This window comes from Myxine glutinosa, chromosome 4 (assembly GCF_964187855.1).
Source record: "Myxine glutinosa chromosome 4, kmMyxGlut1.1, whole genome shotgun sequence".
Taxonomy (NCBI): domain Eukaryota; kingdom Metazoa; phylum Chordata; class Myxini; order Myxiniformes; family Myxinidae; genus Myxine; species Myxine glutinosa.
In genome coordinates, this window is record NC_136264.1 from 93,037,394 (window position 1) to 93,055,366 (window position 17,973).

Consider the following 17,973-nt stretch of genomic DNA (forward strand, 5'->3'; position numbering starts at 1 on the left):
ATGTGCTTTAAGTTTGACTTTTATTCAATACTTGTGAAGCATGACCTCATGAGTAGCTATGTTAATGCTCATTTTGTTTGAATGCATTATTCTCATGCACATCCCTAGCCAATTAACCACGTGTCACCACGTGTAACTAAAAAGGGTGCTTTCGACTTGCTCACCAAATCTATTCATTCCAAAAAAAAATTCCATCTTCTACAGTTCATCCTTCCTACATTCCCTAAACTCAACTGCACTCCAGCCCCCCTCCCTCCAGCATCTGCAAACATATCTCTGACTTGAAGGTCACAAGACACTCATTTTGCAATAAATGTTCGTTTACCATTAATCGTACACTTTCTAAAATCCAAACTCACCCCTCCCTTCCAAATCTTCCCCATCACACATACCTTTCAAATCTCCTCCCTTGCCCCTTCCCTCCTAAACTCCCCCCTCCCCTTCAAATCTCTCCCCTCATACATACCTTTCAAATCTCCTCCCTTGCCCCTTCCCTCCTAAACTCCCCCCTCCCCTTCAAATCTCCCCCTCATTTTTTCTCCATTTCCCCCCTCTCACCCCTCCTCCTCAAAGCATCCTCCCCACTTCTTCCCCCCTTCCAACTCTCACCTCCATCTCCGCCAACCTTCTGCCTTCCTCTGCCCCCCCCCCCCCTCAAATAACAACTCACTGTGCCTCACCCAATCACCATCAAACCTTTTGTCTGCCCCATCCTTCCCTTTCTCCTAGCTATTCTGAAATCTCTGACACACTTTCAACAGCTCTCCCTACCTCTTCCTCCTCTTCTCTTCCACATCTTACCCTGACCCTAACCCTCCCCCCCCCCCCCCCCCGTTCTGCATCCGATGCTCCCCCTTCCTCTTCATTAACGGTATGGACCGCAAACATCCGGGGCCTTCCCTCAAACTTGACTGATCTCTCCATACAGGTTGCTTCTGACAAACCAGACTTGATCTGCTTAACATAAACTTTCCTCCTTCATGATGTCTCTGATTCCTTAATATCTCTCCCAGGTTATTCCCTACTCCGGTATGATAGACCTGAGCCTCGTCCTGGAGGTGGGGTTGCTATCTTTATCAAAAACTCTCTTCCTCACTCGCCCTGCACTGCCCTCTCCACACCTCACCCCCAGGAGTACCTCTGGCTACGGCTTCCCCTTCGCCCCCACCTTTTGTTCATATATGTGTTGTACAGTCCACCAAACAGTGATCACTCCATCTACATCTCGCTTTCTGATAATATGGACCAACTTCTATCTACTCATCCCAACTCTCTCTTCCTCATATGTGGTGATTTCAATTGTCACCATGCCAGTTGGCTGGGTGTGGGTTCCTCTCTCACCAGCCATGGCTCCTCAGCAAAGGACTTCTGCGACTCACTGGGACTGACACAATCTGTCAATTTCCAGACCCGGATCTCAGTCAATGGAACATCTTCTCTTCGAGACTTGGTTATGACTAACTTCCCTGCAAATGTCTGCTGCTCCTCTTCTGCTCCAATCGGCTCATCTGATCATGTGCTTGTTAAAGTGGACATCTCTCTGACCATTCTCAGAGAGCCTCCTCAGCGTCGACGAGTCTGGCATTTCACTCAGGCCAACTGGCACGGTCTTCAAGCAGCCATCAAACATGTGGACTGGTCTCCCATCTCTACCGCCTCTGACATCAACTCATCCTGGTAATTCTTCCAAAGTAAATTGCTCTCTCTCGTGCACAGATTTATCCCATCTCGTCTTCAGTTGTCATACCCTTCCTCCCGTCCATGGTACACTGAATCTTGTGGTGAGGCAGTTGCCCAGAAACAACTTGCCTTTGCCTCCTGGAAAGCAAATCCAACGGAAGGAAATCTCATTTCCTTTCACAAAGCCCGAAACAAGTGTGTGTCTACCCTCAGGAGAGCCAGGAAACAATATCTCTCCACACTCAAGACCGAACTCTCAAGACCGAACTCTCAAACCTGTCTCCCTCTTCCAAATCCTGGTGGCGTCTGGTCAAACCCGTTTCTGGTGTTTGTTCCACCTCCATCCCCTCCCTTACCTCAAACGGCTACACAGCTGACTCCGCACGTGAAAAAGCTGAATGTCTCAACTCTGTGTTGACCTCAAAATCTTGTGTCCCAAACCCATCCCTCTCTGCACCCACCGTACCTAGTCGTACCCAGCTGCTCCTGGACTCTGTGTCCTTTCCTCCTGACAAGGTGGAAAAGTTTCTGTCAACACTCGACTCTGATTCTGCAACTGGACCTGACGGCATCAGCCCACGGGTCCAAAAATCCTGCTCTGCCGCTTTTTCACTCCCTCTCTCTGTTATCTTCACCCTCTCTTTTGCTCAAGGTCATCTGCCATCAGTTTGGAAATCAGCCAACATCACCGCTCTACACAAAAAAGGTGCAAAAACAGATCCTTGCAACTACAGACCAATCAGCCTTCTCCCAATTATCAGCAAAGTCATGGAATCCATCATTGCTTCGGATATCAAATCTTTCCTCTTCTCAAATGGCTTGATCTCTGATCATCAATTTGGTTTCAGACCAGGCCACTCTACTCTACTCTGGACATGCTGCTTCTGCTGTCTCAACAATAGATGGAGGTCCTCAATGCCAAACAGGAAATTAGAGCGGTCTCCCTTGACATATCACGTGCCTTCAATACGGTCTGGCACCCCGCTCTGCTCACCAAACACTCCTCCTCTAGTATCCATGGAAATCTCCACGCATGACTTGCGGACTTCCTCTCAAGTCACAGTCAACGTGTGGCCCTGAATGGGTTTCTCCAATCTCTCCTTCCAGGTTCAGGCTGGAGTTCCCAAAGGCAGTGTTCTGGGCCCTGTGCTTTTTCTGGTCTTCATCAATGATCTGTCTGACTCTCTTGAAAATCCTCTCTACCTCTTTGCTGATGACTCCACTCTCTGCCGCTCCATTCCTCATCCCTCAGATCGGCAGTCTGCAGCCTCCTCACTCTCTGCAGACCTGGACAAAATCACAGACTGGGCAAACAAGTGGAACATGTCTTTCATTCCTGACAAATCTCACTCTCTTACTACATCTTTCCGAAAAGACCGACTGGATAACCCTCCCATCCACTTTCTGAATAATCCTCTCCAAGAAGTTCTGTCACTCAAGCTTTTGGGTCTCACTATCTGCCATGATCTTTCCTGGGAAAACCACATTTCAAATCTGGCCTCCAAAGCCAGTCGCCGACTGGGCATCCTCCGTCGTGCGAAGTCCTTCCTTGGCACACCTGAGCTCCTCACCACATACAAGGCTTTGATCCGCAGCTCAATGGAATACTGTTCTCCCCTCTGGGCCGGTGCTCCTGCCTCACACCTAGCTCAGCTTCACGCTGTTGAAACCAAAGCTTTCAGAATCATTGGAATCTCCCGTGATGAAGCTAACTCCGGGGGCCTTTCACTTACTCACCGCAGGCAGGTTTCTGGTGGTCTTTCTGTGGTCTTTCTTGGTGGTCTTTCTGTCTTCTACCAACTCCTCTCTGGCCTTGCTTCCCCAGCTGTCTCTGTGCTCTGTCCCGCAAATATTCCTACAGGTCGCACAAGATCTGCCAGGAACCCTCTTATGGTTAAACTGCCAAAATCTAGGCTCTCTGCTCACCTTAACTCCTTCATTCCTCTTCTCCTGCCTCTGGAACAAACTCCCTCACTCTCTTCAATCCCACTGCTCCCTCCAGGTCTTTGAAACAGCCGTTCACCACCATCTCTTATCTTCCCCCATCCAAAATCTTGATCTTTTCTACCCCCGCTAATTTCACCCCAGACTCACGTTTTTGAAATACCAACTTCCTTCCTGGAAGTCCTTGCAAGGTCGTTGTGTTTAATACTTCTCCCAACCCTCCCCCCACCCCCCTTCCCACGCCTCCTCCCCCCGAGCTCTCTCCCTCCCACAGATCTCCCGATGTCCCTGCTCTCAAATGTTCTGTTTGTGTGCTTCCCCTTCTCTCCCCATCTTGTCTCCCGCTACCCTTATTATATACTTTGTGTGTCTGTTTGATTTTTTGTGTGATAAATGTTCTCTGGCACGAGCCTCGATCCAGTATCAAAAAAAAAAAAAAAAAAAAAAAAATCATTCTTAGTAATTGCGAGCAGGGGTGCTTTGAATTAGATTAGATTGGGACTAAAGCAAGCACAATGTAAAAAAAAAAAAATCACCACCTTTAGAGGCCATTTTTCCCCGCAAAGCGGGGGTTGGCCTTTTTCGGGGACCGTGGCTGTTGTTGTTTTTTGGTCCCCTTTTTGAAGCAATGTTTTACGGCCGGATGCCCTTCCTGACGCCAACCCTTTTTGCCGCCTTTAACGACAAACAGGGAATTACCAGTGAACTGGTACTCAATTAGCCGACCTCGGAAGGATGACAGGCTGGGTCAACCTCCCTGGCGTTAATTCAGCAATCGACCGGGATTCGAACCCAGGATCCTCGGATCCTAAGCTGGCACCCTAGCCGCTAGCCCAACACCAGGGCTTTGCAAGCAAGCACAATGTAAACAATATTTATCAATAAAAGTCTTTTGTACATATCGTTGGTGGCGTTTCAAACATAACCCGTTACAGGATTGTTGTCGCTTTTGTTATATGGCCCTTCCATCTTAGCAAATCTCAAACGAAGCCAATCAGCCATTATTGACAGTTATATCCGCTAGTTCATCTATATATTAAAGTTAAAGTTCGCTGTCCGTCTGTCGATCGATTCCTTCCTCTGTCTGTCACACTCTTTTCGCTGGGACATCATTATTGTGTTACGTATCGTGCTAGGCCTTTACTCCTAGTGCTAAGCGTCTAGTGTTAGGGTGTGTTATTCATGACTCAATGTGAAGTGGTATTTTATTTCAGAAACCACATCCGATAACTGCTAACAAGTTGTAACTAATTAGCCTAAGTTTCTTAACAATATTGTTATCGTAGTTGTAATAATAATCAATCAAATTAAAAAATTGAAAATGGTTTATTAAAGGCATGTCTGGCAGCCAATGGCTGAATTACACAGGCATAAAAATGTATTGCATTGCACCCTCAATAATAACGAGAGGGAAAATTGCTTTGCAATACATGTCCACTACCGGTCCCAATATTTCGCATAGTAAAGGCATAACAAATTTTAAAAATTGATGAAATGCCCAAACTCAAACCTGTTGTGTAACTTATCATAATAAAGCCATACACCAAGTTTCAGTTGAATATGTTAAAGGGTATGGGAAAAGTGCAGGAAACCACAAGTGGGCCGGACAGACGGACAAATAGTTGGAGAGCAATCCGATAGTCCCCTCCAGTGAAACCCGGTAGGAGACTAATAACACAACATTTAATAATAGTAATAACTCATAAACGCAAAACGTTTGTTTTAGTAAGATGTGCAAACAACACGTTTTTTCCTGATTGTCACTTTTGTTCACCATCACAAAGCATAAATGAGAATAAACTTGAAGCATTTTGCAACTTGGAAAAAAAAAACCCGATATGCCTGATCCCTCGGAAAATAGAACAAATTCGTTATATTGTGTTTTGGCAAATGAGTGTGCGTATCTACTATAAATAGATAAGATGCGTGTGTGTGTGTCTGTGTGTGTGCGCGTGTCTGTGTGTGTGTAATTACATACGATTCAAATGTACCTTTGAACCCTTTAGACTGCTGAGACCCCTTAGACCTTGGAAGACCCTTTATCAATTGAGACCCAAAATATCCCAAGGACCCAAAAGTCCCAGATGACTCAAAAGTCCTTAATGACCCAAAAGTCCACAAGGACACAAAAAGTTAATGATGACCTAAAAGACCCAAAAGTCCCCAAAACACCCAGATGACCCAAAAGGTTATTGATGACGCAAAAGACCCAAAAGTCCCCAAGGACACAAAAATTACCCAAAATACCAGGATGACCCAAAGTCCTTAATGACCCAAAAGTCCCAGATGACCCAAAAGTCCTTAATGACCCAAAAGTCCTTAATGACCCAAAAGACCCAGATGACCCAAAAGACCCAGATGACCCAAAAGTCCTTAATGATCCAAAACACCCAAAAGTCCCCAAGGACCCAAAAAGTCCTTGATGACCCAAAGGTCCCCAACGACACAAAATACCCCCCTGAGTCTGGCAAGCAGGTATGCTACAAGGCCGTGAAGACCAATGAAAATTTGGTACAATGGACCAGCGTGCCCCCTAGTTACTAAAGTTAACACTGGGTTGCTAGCAGTAAACAAAATGTTTCTGGAATAAAAAATATTTCAAATATTGACCGTCAATAAACTGTATTACTGTACTGTGACACATTCAAGTTATGTTCAACTACAATCAGTGAAGGGACAAGTACAGTGCTAGTAAATAATTAAAAAGAAGTTAATTGTGCCAAATAGAAATTTATGATTATGTCCAACCAAAAGTTTGTAAAAAATAAAAATAATAAAAAGACGATTTTTTTAAGAAGAAGAAGATACAAGATAGAGTTGGGTACCTGATCATAAAATAAGCAATGCCATAAATACATGTACATGCATGAGAAATAGTTCAGGATTTGTCTGTTCCATGTAATGTGTGTGTCATACGTCACGGTACTTGCTAAGCTCAACAAAAGTGTCGTATTTCATCTTTTTACATCAATATTATTAAGATTTGCAAGTTTTTATTGTGAAGTTAACATTCGTGATGTGAAAATTATTTTGCACAGCAAGTTTGGGGGTAAATACACATGCACAGTCTAAGCTCTCCGATATTGATGGAGCGGCACACGAGCTGTCTATCATTTTACTTTTATAGATTAGGTCAAAGACTCGTTTCTCTTACTCAGTTCATTGGGCTGTCCGTCACATTTCAAGATCATGCCAGCCTTGGTCACTTCAGTCACAAAAAGCGAGCCACGTGTCATTTCATCATTCCTGGCACCATTTGGAGCTTTGGTTTTCTTCAGGCCTGAAATGATTAGGCAAGTCAAATGATGAGAGGTGTGTATACAGAGTGAGCATGGAGATACCCTGTATAATTGGTAACACTTATCGATTCATGAACGTGATGAAACCCATGTGGATGGAAGACATCGGGAATTACTCAATATTGAGGAATTTTACAGAGACTACTCGTCTCCCTCTATCTATTTAAGTAAAAATTGCAGCATAGCAAATAAGGCCATAAAGGGGGATGGTAACGTTCAACTTTAAATTAATGTATTAACACTGCTAGCATGAAGATTATTCTTATATTTAAAAGAAACTCCAAACTATGTTTAATGGGAGAAGGAACCTAAACAACCCCATGGTGATGCTGGTGATTATGATAGATGAAAGAATTGAATCACCATAACCCTAAAATGAGTTTTCAACCTGCTCGGTTTGACTGCACAACTTTTTGAAACATCGCTCTACATATAGATTTGGCCCTATCTCTCAATGGTGAAGAATCACTTTCATATTTAAAAAAAAAATTGCATCCAGATTCGAATCTTCACCAAATCAAATCGATTCTTCCTCATCACACCCAATCTGTCCACCAAATTTCGTCCGAATCCATCCACAACTTTTGAGATATCCTGCTCACAGACAAACAGACAGAAAGGGGTGAAAACATAACCTCCGTCCGCCTTGTGTGGCAGAGGTATTTAGAAAATGGAGTATTTAGGCCAAAAGCTACAATTTCATATCAAATAAATTAATTATATCAGCAAGCCAACACATTCTTTATAATCAAATCAACCGAGCGGTTAATGTCTGAAAGGTTGACTTCTCTTTGCTTCCAATGGCGGTTAGCTTCCCATTTCAATCCATCCATTGTCCAACCTGTCTGCCGATGCAGATGCAGATCGATGGCATCTATCACGAGTAAGACAAGACTAGTTCTTCATTCTAATATTTTGAGGGCTGATAGGATAGTTCAGAAGTAGTGCACTCGCCTTTTGCTGTTATAGCCTGGGTTTATTGCCTGACCTGACTTTAAACTATCAACCTGGTGCTGCGCAGGCACGATATTACAGAGGTGAGTAGGAATCTGTCATGTACAAAGTCATTAATCTTTAGCGGTGAGTCGGCATCGATAACGTCATTTCATATAATAATAATAATAATTCATTTATTTTGTATAGCGCTTTTCAAGAAGCCCAAAGGCGCTTTGACAGAGTGGAAAACATAATGCATAACAATACATGAAAACAACAATTGCAAAAAGACAAGAATCAATAGGGAAATATTTAAAGCAAAAGGAGGGAGAAGGAGAAGTGATAGTCAGGGGTTAAATGCTGTGGGTTGAATGTTGAATGCAGTGTTGAACAGGTGGATCTTTAGTGATGTTTTGAATGTGGTGAGTGAGGCGGAGTCTCTGATGGTGTGAGGTAGTGAGTTCCAGAGGGTGGGAGCAGCGATGGAGAAGGCCCTGTCCCCCCAGGATCTGAATTTGGTCCGGATGGAGGGGGTCAGGAGGTTGGTACCAGCAGAGCGGAGGTTGCGGGTGGGAGTGTGTCTGGAGAGGAGGTCAGCCAGGTAGGATGGGGCCAGGTTATGGAGGGCTTTGTATGTCAAGAGGAGGATTTTGTACTGGATTCTCTGGGGGATGGGGAGCCAGTGAAGCTTGTAAAGGACGGGGGTGATGTGGTCACGGGTCCGGGAATGGGTGAGTAGACGGGCAGCGGAGTTCTGAATGTATTGGAGTTTATTGGTGATTTTTGAGGGTGAACCATAGAGGAGGCTATTGCAGTAGTCCAGACGGGAGGTGATGAAGGCGTGGATGAGGGTTTCTGCAGCCGTGGAGGAGAGGGATGAGCAGAGACGGGCAATGTTTTTCAGGTGAAAGAAGGCTGACTTTGTGATCTGTTTAGTGTATTTGTCGAAGGAGAGGGTTTGGTCAAAGATGACGCCAAGATTCCGGATGTGAGGGGAGGTGGATACTGGGATACCGTCGATGTTGAGGGCAAAGTTATGGGTGGATTTTGTGAGCGTTTTTGGGCCAATGATGATTATTTCAGATTTATCACAGTTAAGCTTGAGGAAGTTGATTTGAAGCCAGGATTTTATTTCAGTGATGCAGTTTGTCAGGATAGAGTGGGTGTCGGTGGAGACGGACTTGGTGGAGATGAAAAGCTGGATGTCATCGGCGAAGCAGTGGAATTGGAGACCATGACGGCGGATTAAGTGACCGAGGGGGGACAGGTAAAGGATGAAGAGGAGGGGAGGCCAAGAACTGAACCTTGGGGCACACCTTGGAGGAGGGGAGCAGTGGGGGATTTGCAGTTATTGATGGAGATGAACTGGCGTCTGTCAGAGAGGTATGATTTAATCCAAGAGAGGGCAGTGCCGGTAACGTTAAAGGTGGATTCAAGTCGGGTGAGGAGGATGGTGTGATCGATGGTGTCAAAGGCAGCGCTGAGGTCGAGGAGGATGAGAATGTTGAGGTTGCCAGCGTCAGAGGAGAGGAGAAGGTCGTTGGTGATTTTGAGGAGAGCAGTTTCAGTACTGTGGTTGGAGCGGAATCCGGATTGGAATGTTTCATACAGGTTATTGGCAGAGAGGTGATGTTTGAGTTGAGTGGCTACAGCACGTTCCAAAACTTTTGACAGAAAGGGTAGGTTGGAGATGGGTCTGAAGTTGTTTAGGGTGTCAGGGTTTAGACCAGGTTTTTTTAGAATGGGGGTAACAGCAGCAATTTTGAGGGAAGGTGGGACGATGCCTGTAGACAGGGAGGAGTTTATTGTTGCAATGATAAGTGGAGAGAGGGCAGGGAGGGAGGCCTTGACAAAGCTGGAGGGGATGGGGTCAAGAGTGCAGGTGGCAGTTTTCATTCCTATGAGGAGTTCAGAGAGGTCAGTAGGGGAGATTGGGGAGAACCGAGACAGGGGATGGCAGGACAAGGGGGGGCAGGTGGTTGGAGGGGGAGCGGGTGCGGCGGTGGTCAAGCTGTTGTAGATGTTGTCAATTTTGCGTTGGAAGAAAGAGAGGAAGGAGATGCAGTTGTCTACTGTGAATGACTGGGTGGTGGTGTTCAGGGGGCGGAGGAGTTTGTTTATTGTCGAGAAGAGTGCTTTTGGGTTTCCGGAGCCAGAGTGGATAATTTGAGAGTAGTAGACGGAGCGGGCGTGGGAGAGGGCATCTTTGTAGTGTTGTAGGTGGTCCTTGTAGGCTTGGGAGTGAACTGTGAGACCCGTTTTATTGCGGAGTCTTTCAAGTTGGCGAGCACGAGTTTTCATCAGGCGGAGTTCAGGGGTAAACCAGGGAGCAGAATGGGTGAAAGAAACCGTTTTGGTTTTTACAGGCGCAAGCTGGTCAAGGCAGGAGGAGAGAGTGTGGTTGTAGTAGTCAGTGAGGTCAGAAGGGGTGTGGAGGTCAACGAAGGGAGAAGTGGACATTTTTTCAGAGAGGGTGGATGAGAATGAGGTCGGTGAAAGAGCGTTTATATATATATACATCGATAACTGCACCATCAGTCAGATGAGACGTTAATCTGGGGCCCCTCTTCTAGCATTAGTCGCTCCTGATGGGGATTAAACATCCCAGTCTTGCACAAAGAGTTGGAAACTGTCGTTAGCACCCTGGTCAAATCTTAAATCCATGCCCTGACTACCGCTGCTGGGAAGGTACGCCGTTAAAAGGGTGTTATGTCAAGGATTATACCTGTATTATTGAAGGGAATGATTGGATTGCATTTGAATATTTAATAGTCTACAAATTGGCTTCACCACCATCAAATATGGTCTATATATTTTAAAACCTCTGATTTCAGACACAGTTTGTCTTGGTATATGAAAAGAAAATGACTGACTTTTAGATGCTGAAGGATTAGTCTCATCATCAGATGAAAGGAAAGTTTTTCTTCGCCTGAGACCCGACATCTAGAAAAAGAAAGAATAAAGCAAACAAAAACAAAATCACTCATGTTACGCTCTTCCTCATATCGTGTGAGCTGCACAAGCAAGGTATCCCATCATCCCTCATGCTTTAAAAGAAAACATTCAAAGACAAGTAGAGATACATTCAAAGTGCACCACCTTCATTCCAAATAAATAACATATCCTCCAAATCGCGACATCGCCGGGGCTCCTTCGGCATCCAGCAATGCCGCATTGCAGCACGTGGAGACAGAATTGGGAGGGAGCGGTGCACAGTAATTTATTAATTGCGTGATTAAAATAAATAAATAAGAATCGTAAAATAATTAATTTCTTAATCAATTGGCTAATAGTATACCTTAACCACCACTGCTTCATCCAAATGTATAGCTTTTAGTATGTCATACATCCGAATGTCGTATTTCAAAAAAGATGAAATACGACACTTGTATCTATCTATAATTCCAGTAATCTCTGTCTGTACGTTTGTACGTTTGTACGTCTGTACGTCTGTTTGTCTGTGACCGCTGTTTCTCGACAACCACGGGTCCGATATACTTTTAACTTGCCAGGTATATTGCTGGGGACCCGAGGATGTGCCTTTTCAAGGTTTCATATTAATCGGACAATTACTTACCGAGCTATGTCCAAAAAACGATTCAACCAATCAGAGAGCAGCGAACGATCGCGTGTGCCGAACGTGGAGGACACACTCTGCCTCGGATGGCACATTTGAGAGCGTATTCATTTATTTCACGTTTGCAAACTATGTTGGCGTTAAACTATGTTTTAAAACTAATAAAACCGAATTTGCGATTCATTCGCTTTCCTGCGCGTTTGTGCACGCGATGGCGATTTCTTTACCAAACTCCGGAAGCCGTTCGCTTTGGACCAAACCATTGCATGTAAATAGAGGGGGGGGATTGTCACCGTACTCGCAAGCCGTTCGCTTTGGACCAAACCATTTCATGTAAATAGAGGGGGGGGATATAATTTTAGATATAGATATAGTACGGGCAATGCCCTAGTAACATATAACTTAACAAAGTAATTCATCAAAAAATATAAACAATTTATCGATTAATTGATTAATTAATAAATCAACAATAACCTTTATAGCCAAATAACTTGGTCACTGTCGTGTCAACATATCAGCATCCGAGCTCAAAAGGTACCCAAGATATTGTGCAGATGTGAAAAAAATAAACAAGTACTTAATAAATCGATAATAATTCAGCAATTCATCAAGTAATTGATTAATCAAAAAATAAAAATACGGTTTTTGCCAAAGCACATGCTCACTATTGTGCCCAAAATACAGCTTCCTATCTCAAAGGATGGCTGAGATATCGCCCAGACAAACAAACAAGAAAGAAAGAAAGAAAGAAAACGAGAAAACAAAGAGTGAAAACTGAGTACTTCCTTTCGGCGCGCGTCATCACCGGGCCCCTTTTGGCACTTGGCGATGACATCATGCAGCGCCTGGAGATGGAATAGGAAAGGAGCGGTGTATTGAACCACCTTTAGAGGCCATTTTTCCCCGCAAAGTGGGGGTTGGCCTTTTTTTGGGCACCGTGGTCCCCTTTTTGAAGCAATGTTTTATGGCCGGATGCTCTTCCTGCCGCCAACCCTGTTAGTCGCCTCTTGCGACACACAGGGAATTACCAGTGAACTGGTACTCAAATTTGCCGACCTCGGGAAGGATGAGAGGCTGAGTCACCCCCCTGGTGTAAATTCAGCGATCGACCGGGATTCAAACCCAGGATCCGAGGATCCCAAGCCGGCACCCTAACCGCTAAGCCAACACCAGGCTCTAACAAATCAAACGAGATCAACAATCAAACGACAGGTGTATAACAAATCAATTATGGATTCCATGACTTTGCTGATGATTGGGAGAAGGCTGATTGGTCTGTAGTTGCAAGGATCTGTTTTTCCACCTTTTTTGTGTAAAGCGGTAATGTTGGCTGATTTCCAAGCAGATGCAGATGACCTTGAGCAAAAGAGAGGGTGAAGAGAACAGAGTGGGGATGAGATAGAGCGGCAGAGCAGTATTTTAGGACCCGTGGGCTGATGCCGTCTGGTCCAGTTGCAGAATCAGAGGTGTTGCAGAGGTTGCAGCACCTGTTGCAGAGGTTGCAGCACCTGTTGCAGAGTTGCAATTGTTGCAGAGCAGAGGTGTTGCACCTGTTGCAGAGCAGTGGTGTTGTTTTGCCAGGTCATGATCGAACATGATTTGCCACTGATGGTTTGCCGATCGTTTTATCAAGCTCGTGAAAGAAATTCTCCCAAACAGACAAATTGCTATGAAATTTGCATGCATGAGGACTAAGGCTACCCAAATAATAAAAGGCAGTCAAACTGAGGCCTAGACGGATCCAGTTGTTGAAACATGCAAGACAGTCCCTTTCTCAATGATGAATGACGAGAGCAGTGACAAGAACATCGAAAAATGGCCTCATATACTTGTTCCAGTCTTTGAAGTGGTGAAGCACCAAAACAAGGATCCTTGACATGCCAACACTCGATGCAACAAACAGCAGGGGAAACTTTACAAGTGATCGAGTCAACCTCAGGGAATGTACTTTTTGAACTCCCTTACGTTTTTGTGTCAATAGGTCAATAACAATTGCTTTCTGCTTCATACAATTAACTTGATCATTGATTTTACTGATCCACATATATTACTCATTAAATTATAATATATAGTGTCCACTAATATCGATTATAGATTTTGCTATCATATTAAATTAACGTCCTTCCGATTGATCCATTGACTTGGCAGGGAGATTGATAAAAAGCTGACGTGCACTGAACACTTGGTGTGGATGGGGGAAGACACAATGGCAAAGAGAGCAGGTAGGTTGAGCGAGCAAGGTAGGAGAAAAAGAGGTTGACTGCAGTTGAGATGGGAGGATTGTGTGAGGAGGGATATCAGTAATGTGGGGGTGGATGGAGAGTGGAGAGTTGGCTGAGGACAGAGGGGAGTGGAGGAGTATCGTGGTAGAGGAAGGGCAGGAGGATTGGTACCATTGGACATCACCCCTTGTAGAGGGAGGAAACAAAGAAGAAGATTAAGCAACATCCATAGAGTCTTATGATTAAGTGATTTCCATAGAAGGTGGAAAACCCCATTTTGTGAATTTCTGTGCAGATTTCATCTAATCATGATATTGCGCAACCGGCATTATCGGACATCTACAGAGTTGCCACAAAGTCCCTATGCATAATAGTGTGTCCTCTGTTACTTATTTGTTTTATTGGTTTTCCAGGTATAGCTTCAACATGAATGAATGAATGAGTAAACGAAAGAAGAGACGGATTACTTGAGTTTGGGTTCACGACCACGTGCAAGGAGCGAGTTTTGAAGACACAAGGACAAGATTTTCGCAGAGGTTCGATAAACCAGCTCCTACGTGCGACACGATGCAGGCATGGGAGACTAAGACTTTTTCAACAGGGAGTGTCCTTGATTTGACTCGATTTAGAGCAAGGCTCTTCTGCAGCGATTTCCCACCATTAAATCAAAACGAAGCATATTTTTTTCGGAGGAGTGTGCTATTTACCTCAGTAATCAATCCAGGAATGCTTATTTTTGGTGCAAAGAAAATCCTCATTTTTATGAGGAAATTGAACAGCATCCTCCTCATGTCATGATATGGGCAGAAATTTCAGAAGATCACTTGATAGGGCCATATTTTGTTGATACAAGTGTCAATCACACTGCTTATTTGAACATTTGAACATGCTTCAGACGTGGTTTGTTCCACAACTGCGTGAGAGGTCTCGAGGCAACAGCTATACTGCAACAAGATGGTGCACCAGCACATTATGCTCTCGCAGTGGAATATCTTGACGACAAATTCAGTGGACGATGGATTGGACGTGGATCTGAGATAGTGTGGCCTCCTCAAAGTCCTGACTTAACATGTGACAACTCACTTTGGGGCATTGTGAATGAATGAATGAATGAATGAATGAATTGTAAAAGAGAAAATTTCTCATCTCAGCCTAACAACAGTTGAAGACCTCAAAACAGCTGCCAGGGGCTACCTTTATGTCCTCCAACCCTCAACATGGATGAAGATGTCCAGAAGAACATGGAGAAAAAAAAAATCTATTTTGTGCGGAAAATGGAGGGGAGCATACAGATAAATTCTAACTAAATTATAACTGCGTGCTTCGGGGACTTTGTGGCCACTCTGTACAATAATAAGCAGGGTTTGAAACCCTGGAATAGAGGTTCGTTGGCATGTGTGAGAACTAGTAGGTAGCAATTAAGCATTGGGGGTGATGGCATACATGACATGTGTAACTAGAACGGCACTCAGGAGAGAGCATAGCTTCGCCAGGCTGAACAGTTTACGTTTTGCATCCCATTGATGGGTCAATTCTGGATCCGGCCATGAACCAAAAGTTAATCGGCTTGCTCTTGTCACCGAACCAACTCATTCACCAAGCTTTGTCACAAGTCATCCACAACTTTTTGAAATATCATGCTACATATCCTTTTTGGCCCAATCACTCAATGGTGAAGAATCGCCTTTAAAATTTTAAACTTCTCGTATCCGGATTCAGATCTTCACCAAAATCTAATCGATTCGTCCTTGACACACACCCAACCTGTCCACCAAATTTCGTCCAAATCTGTCCATAACTTTTGGAGATATTGTGCTATATTTTGGTTTTAGGCCGGTCACTCAATGGGGAAGAATCACCTAAAAGAAATTCTCTGATCCGGATCCGAATTTAAATCTTCACCAAAATTGAATCAAGTCTTCCTTGTCAAACACCCAACCTGTCCACCAAGTTTAATCCAAATCTGTCCACAACTTTTTGAGATATCGTGCTATGTACCGTTTTTGGCCCAATCTCTCGATGGTGAAGACTCACTTAAAAAATTCTCAGATCCAGATCCGGATTCAGATCTTCACCAAAATCGAATCATTTCATCCTTGTCACATACCCAACCACACCTTCAAATTTCGTCCGAATCCATCCACAACAAAGATAGCTGAAAGCATTCGTGGGTTATCGCACTCACAGACAAACAAGCAAACAAGAAAGTCGTCGTGCAGAGCACAATACTTGCAAAATCCATCCCACACCCCTCAAAAAAAAAGGTTGCCATGGATACATCAAATTGTCCATTTCATTGAGATTAAAATTGACCATCTTAATGAAAGTTATCTCAGGTGAATCGGATGAAAATTGATTAACATTTTTCAGACGTAAATTGATATTAGAAGTTTGACCTGAGTCGACCTTTGACCTCAAAAATAGTTGGTTTCCCAATTCTTTGATGCAGGATGGAATTGCTGTTTAATCACCAGGGTAATCGGATGAAACTTGACGGTTTTTCAAATGAAAATTTCACTTCATCAGATGAATTTTTAAATTTTAGAAATTTGACCTCGAGTTGACCTTTGACCTCAAAATAGTTGTTTTTCTCAATTCAGTGACTCGATATGCAAATGCTGTTCAACTTTCAAGTCAATCGGATGAAAAATAATTTTAGAAATTCGACGTCAAAATGACCTTTGAAATCAAAATCATTAGGCTTCTCAATTGTGACGACCTCGACAACTTAAACCTTCAGCTAAATAAAATAAATAAACGATTCTCTTAATGTGGTGCTATGACGTAGGCAGGATGGGCCAAATGGCCTCCTTCTGCCTCAAAGTTCCTTGTAATTGCATATCCATCCTCACAGCACATCGCGCTGCCATTACAAGCCAAACGTAAACAACAATCGATATACCCTAACCAGCTACAGAGATAATGTAACAATACCATTAAAAGCGATGTCTTCGTGCCCACTATAAGGTAACAGAAAATAAACCCAAACCGGTAAACAGCTTCCTGCCGTGAATCACCTCATCACGAACCGGAGTTCCCGCCAAGGCCGCGCGCATGCGCACTGTACATCGCCTTATTTTATATTTATTCAATTACAGTTTTGATTCAGCGTAATGCATTATATTTTGTACATCGAGTATTTTTAAATGCTTCAGCAGTTTATCGCATTAATTATTCTGTCTGTTATCCACACGTCAGTGGACTAAGTTGTTAACTTAAAGGCAGCTGAATAAGGTTCTAAAGGCTTTTCCACAAATAAAAATTCAACACCATTAAATATGCGGTGCTTGGTGAACAAAGGTCGAACATAAAATTTAGAACTTCACACAAAATAAAAAATAAAACAACAACAACAACCAAACGTCATACTGCTTTATTTAATTGTTTCCATGTGCGACAATGTTTTGGATGCGCCGCTTCGTTTGCGGAGGCGATTATGGGGGAGAGACCGAAAAGACTTTGGGCCAACGCATCAGAGAACATCGTTCTTTTGACTGAAACCATCCTGAAATGGCTTCTAGTTATAGAGCCGAACATTTTGGCTGCAACCCCGAACCGCGTCAGAATCAGAAGGCCGATGTTGGAGGAATCGCACACCTAGGAAACAAGTTCACCTATAATGTAATAGGGCCTATGCTATGGCAATAATGGACCACTTGTGTACAAACACAGCAGGGATATACAAATAATGGTGATTGCTAGATCATAACTCTCACCCTGGTCTTTCAAGCCCATGGTGTTCGTTTAACGGTTAAAGTAGCTGGCTTGAGATCTTCGGGGCCTGAGTTTGAGCCCCTGTGGTTCCATTGAACTAACACCAGGTGGGTTGACTTGACTCAGCCTGTCATCCTTCCTCGGTCGGCAAAAGAAGTACCAGCTGATTGGTTAAGGCATCAGCGGCGGCCACGCCCCCCAAAATGATGCAACCAGCAGCTACAGACTTCATATACGAAGCACCACCCTGGTCTTTCGAAAGCAGGGGAATTCATCAATGTGTGTGCCACCAATAGGAAGGACGTTAATCTGAGTGTTCTGTCCTCTGGCATTAGTTGGTGGAAGTTAAAGATCCATGCTTCATCAGGATGGAGATCAAGCAACCAAATTGTGCAAATATATTGGTGACTTTGGCGGAGAGTTGGCAAATTACAAACTTCTGCTCCTCCAGTCGAGTATCCTGCCTTGGAATGTTGACCCGTCCAGGATTGTTTCGAGCCTATAAACGATTGTCTAGGACTCTAGGATGTCCGAAAAGTAATGCATGCTCACCTCTAAGTTGTCTGTCCAGCCTGGGTTGGAATCCCGACCCAGCTAGAAA

At 44.0% G+C, this 17,973-nt stretch overlaps 1 protein-coding gene across 3 annotated transcripts in view; it reads right to left on the reverse strand.

The window, feature by feature from the left end:
* The window catches only part of FANCD2 (FA complementation group D2), a 340,198-nt gene extending 323,466 nt beyond the window's left edge, over window positions 1-16,732 (reverse strand). Inside the window, exons 1-3 of one of the 3 annotated variants that reach the window (XM_078776144.1) lie at window positions 16,676-16,732; window positions 10,733-10,802; window positions 6,779-6,904 (exon numbers count right to left, since the gene is read on the reverse strand). In XM_078776144.1, the coding sequence (XP_078632270.1) occupies window positions 6,779-6,904; window positions 10,733-10,802; window positions 16,676-16,714 (235 nt within the window). In that variant the 5' untranslated portion in view covers window positions 16,715-16,732. Of the gene's footprint in view, window positions 1-6,778; window positions 6,905-10,732; window positions 10,803-16,592 lie in introns of all 3 variants that reach the window. The other 2 variants (XM_068112928.2, XM_078776145.1) reach the window with 2 other exon arrangements.
* Between the last annotated feature and the right edge of the window lie 1,241 nt (window positions 16,733-17,973).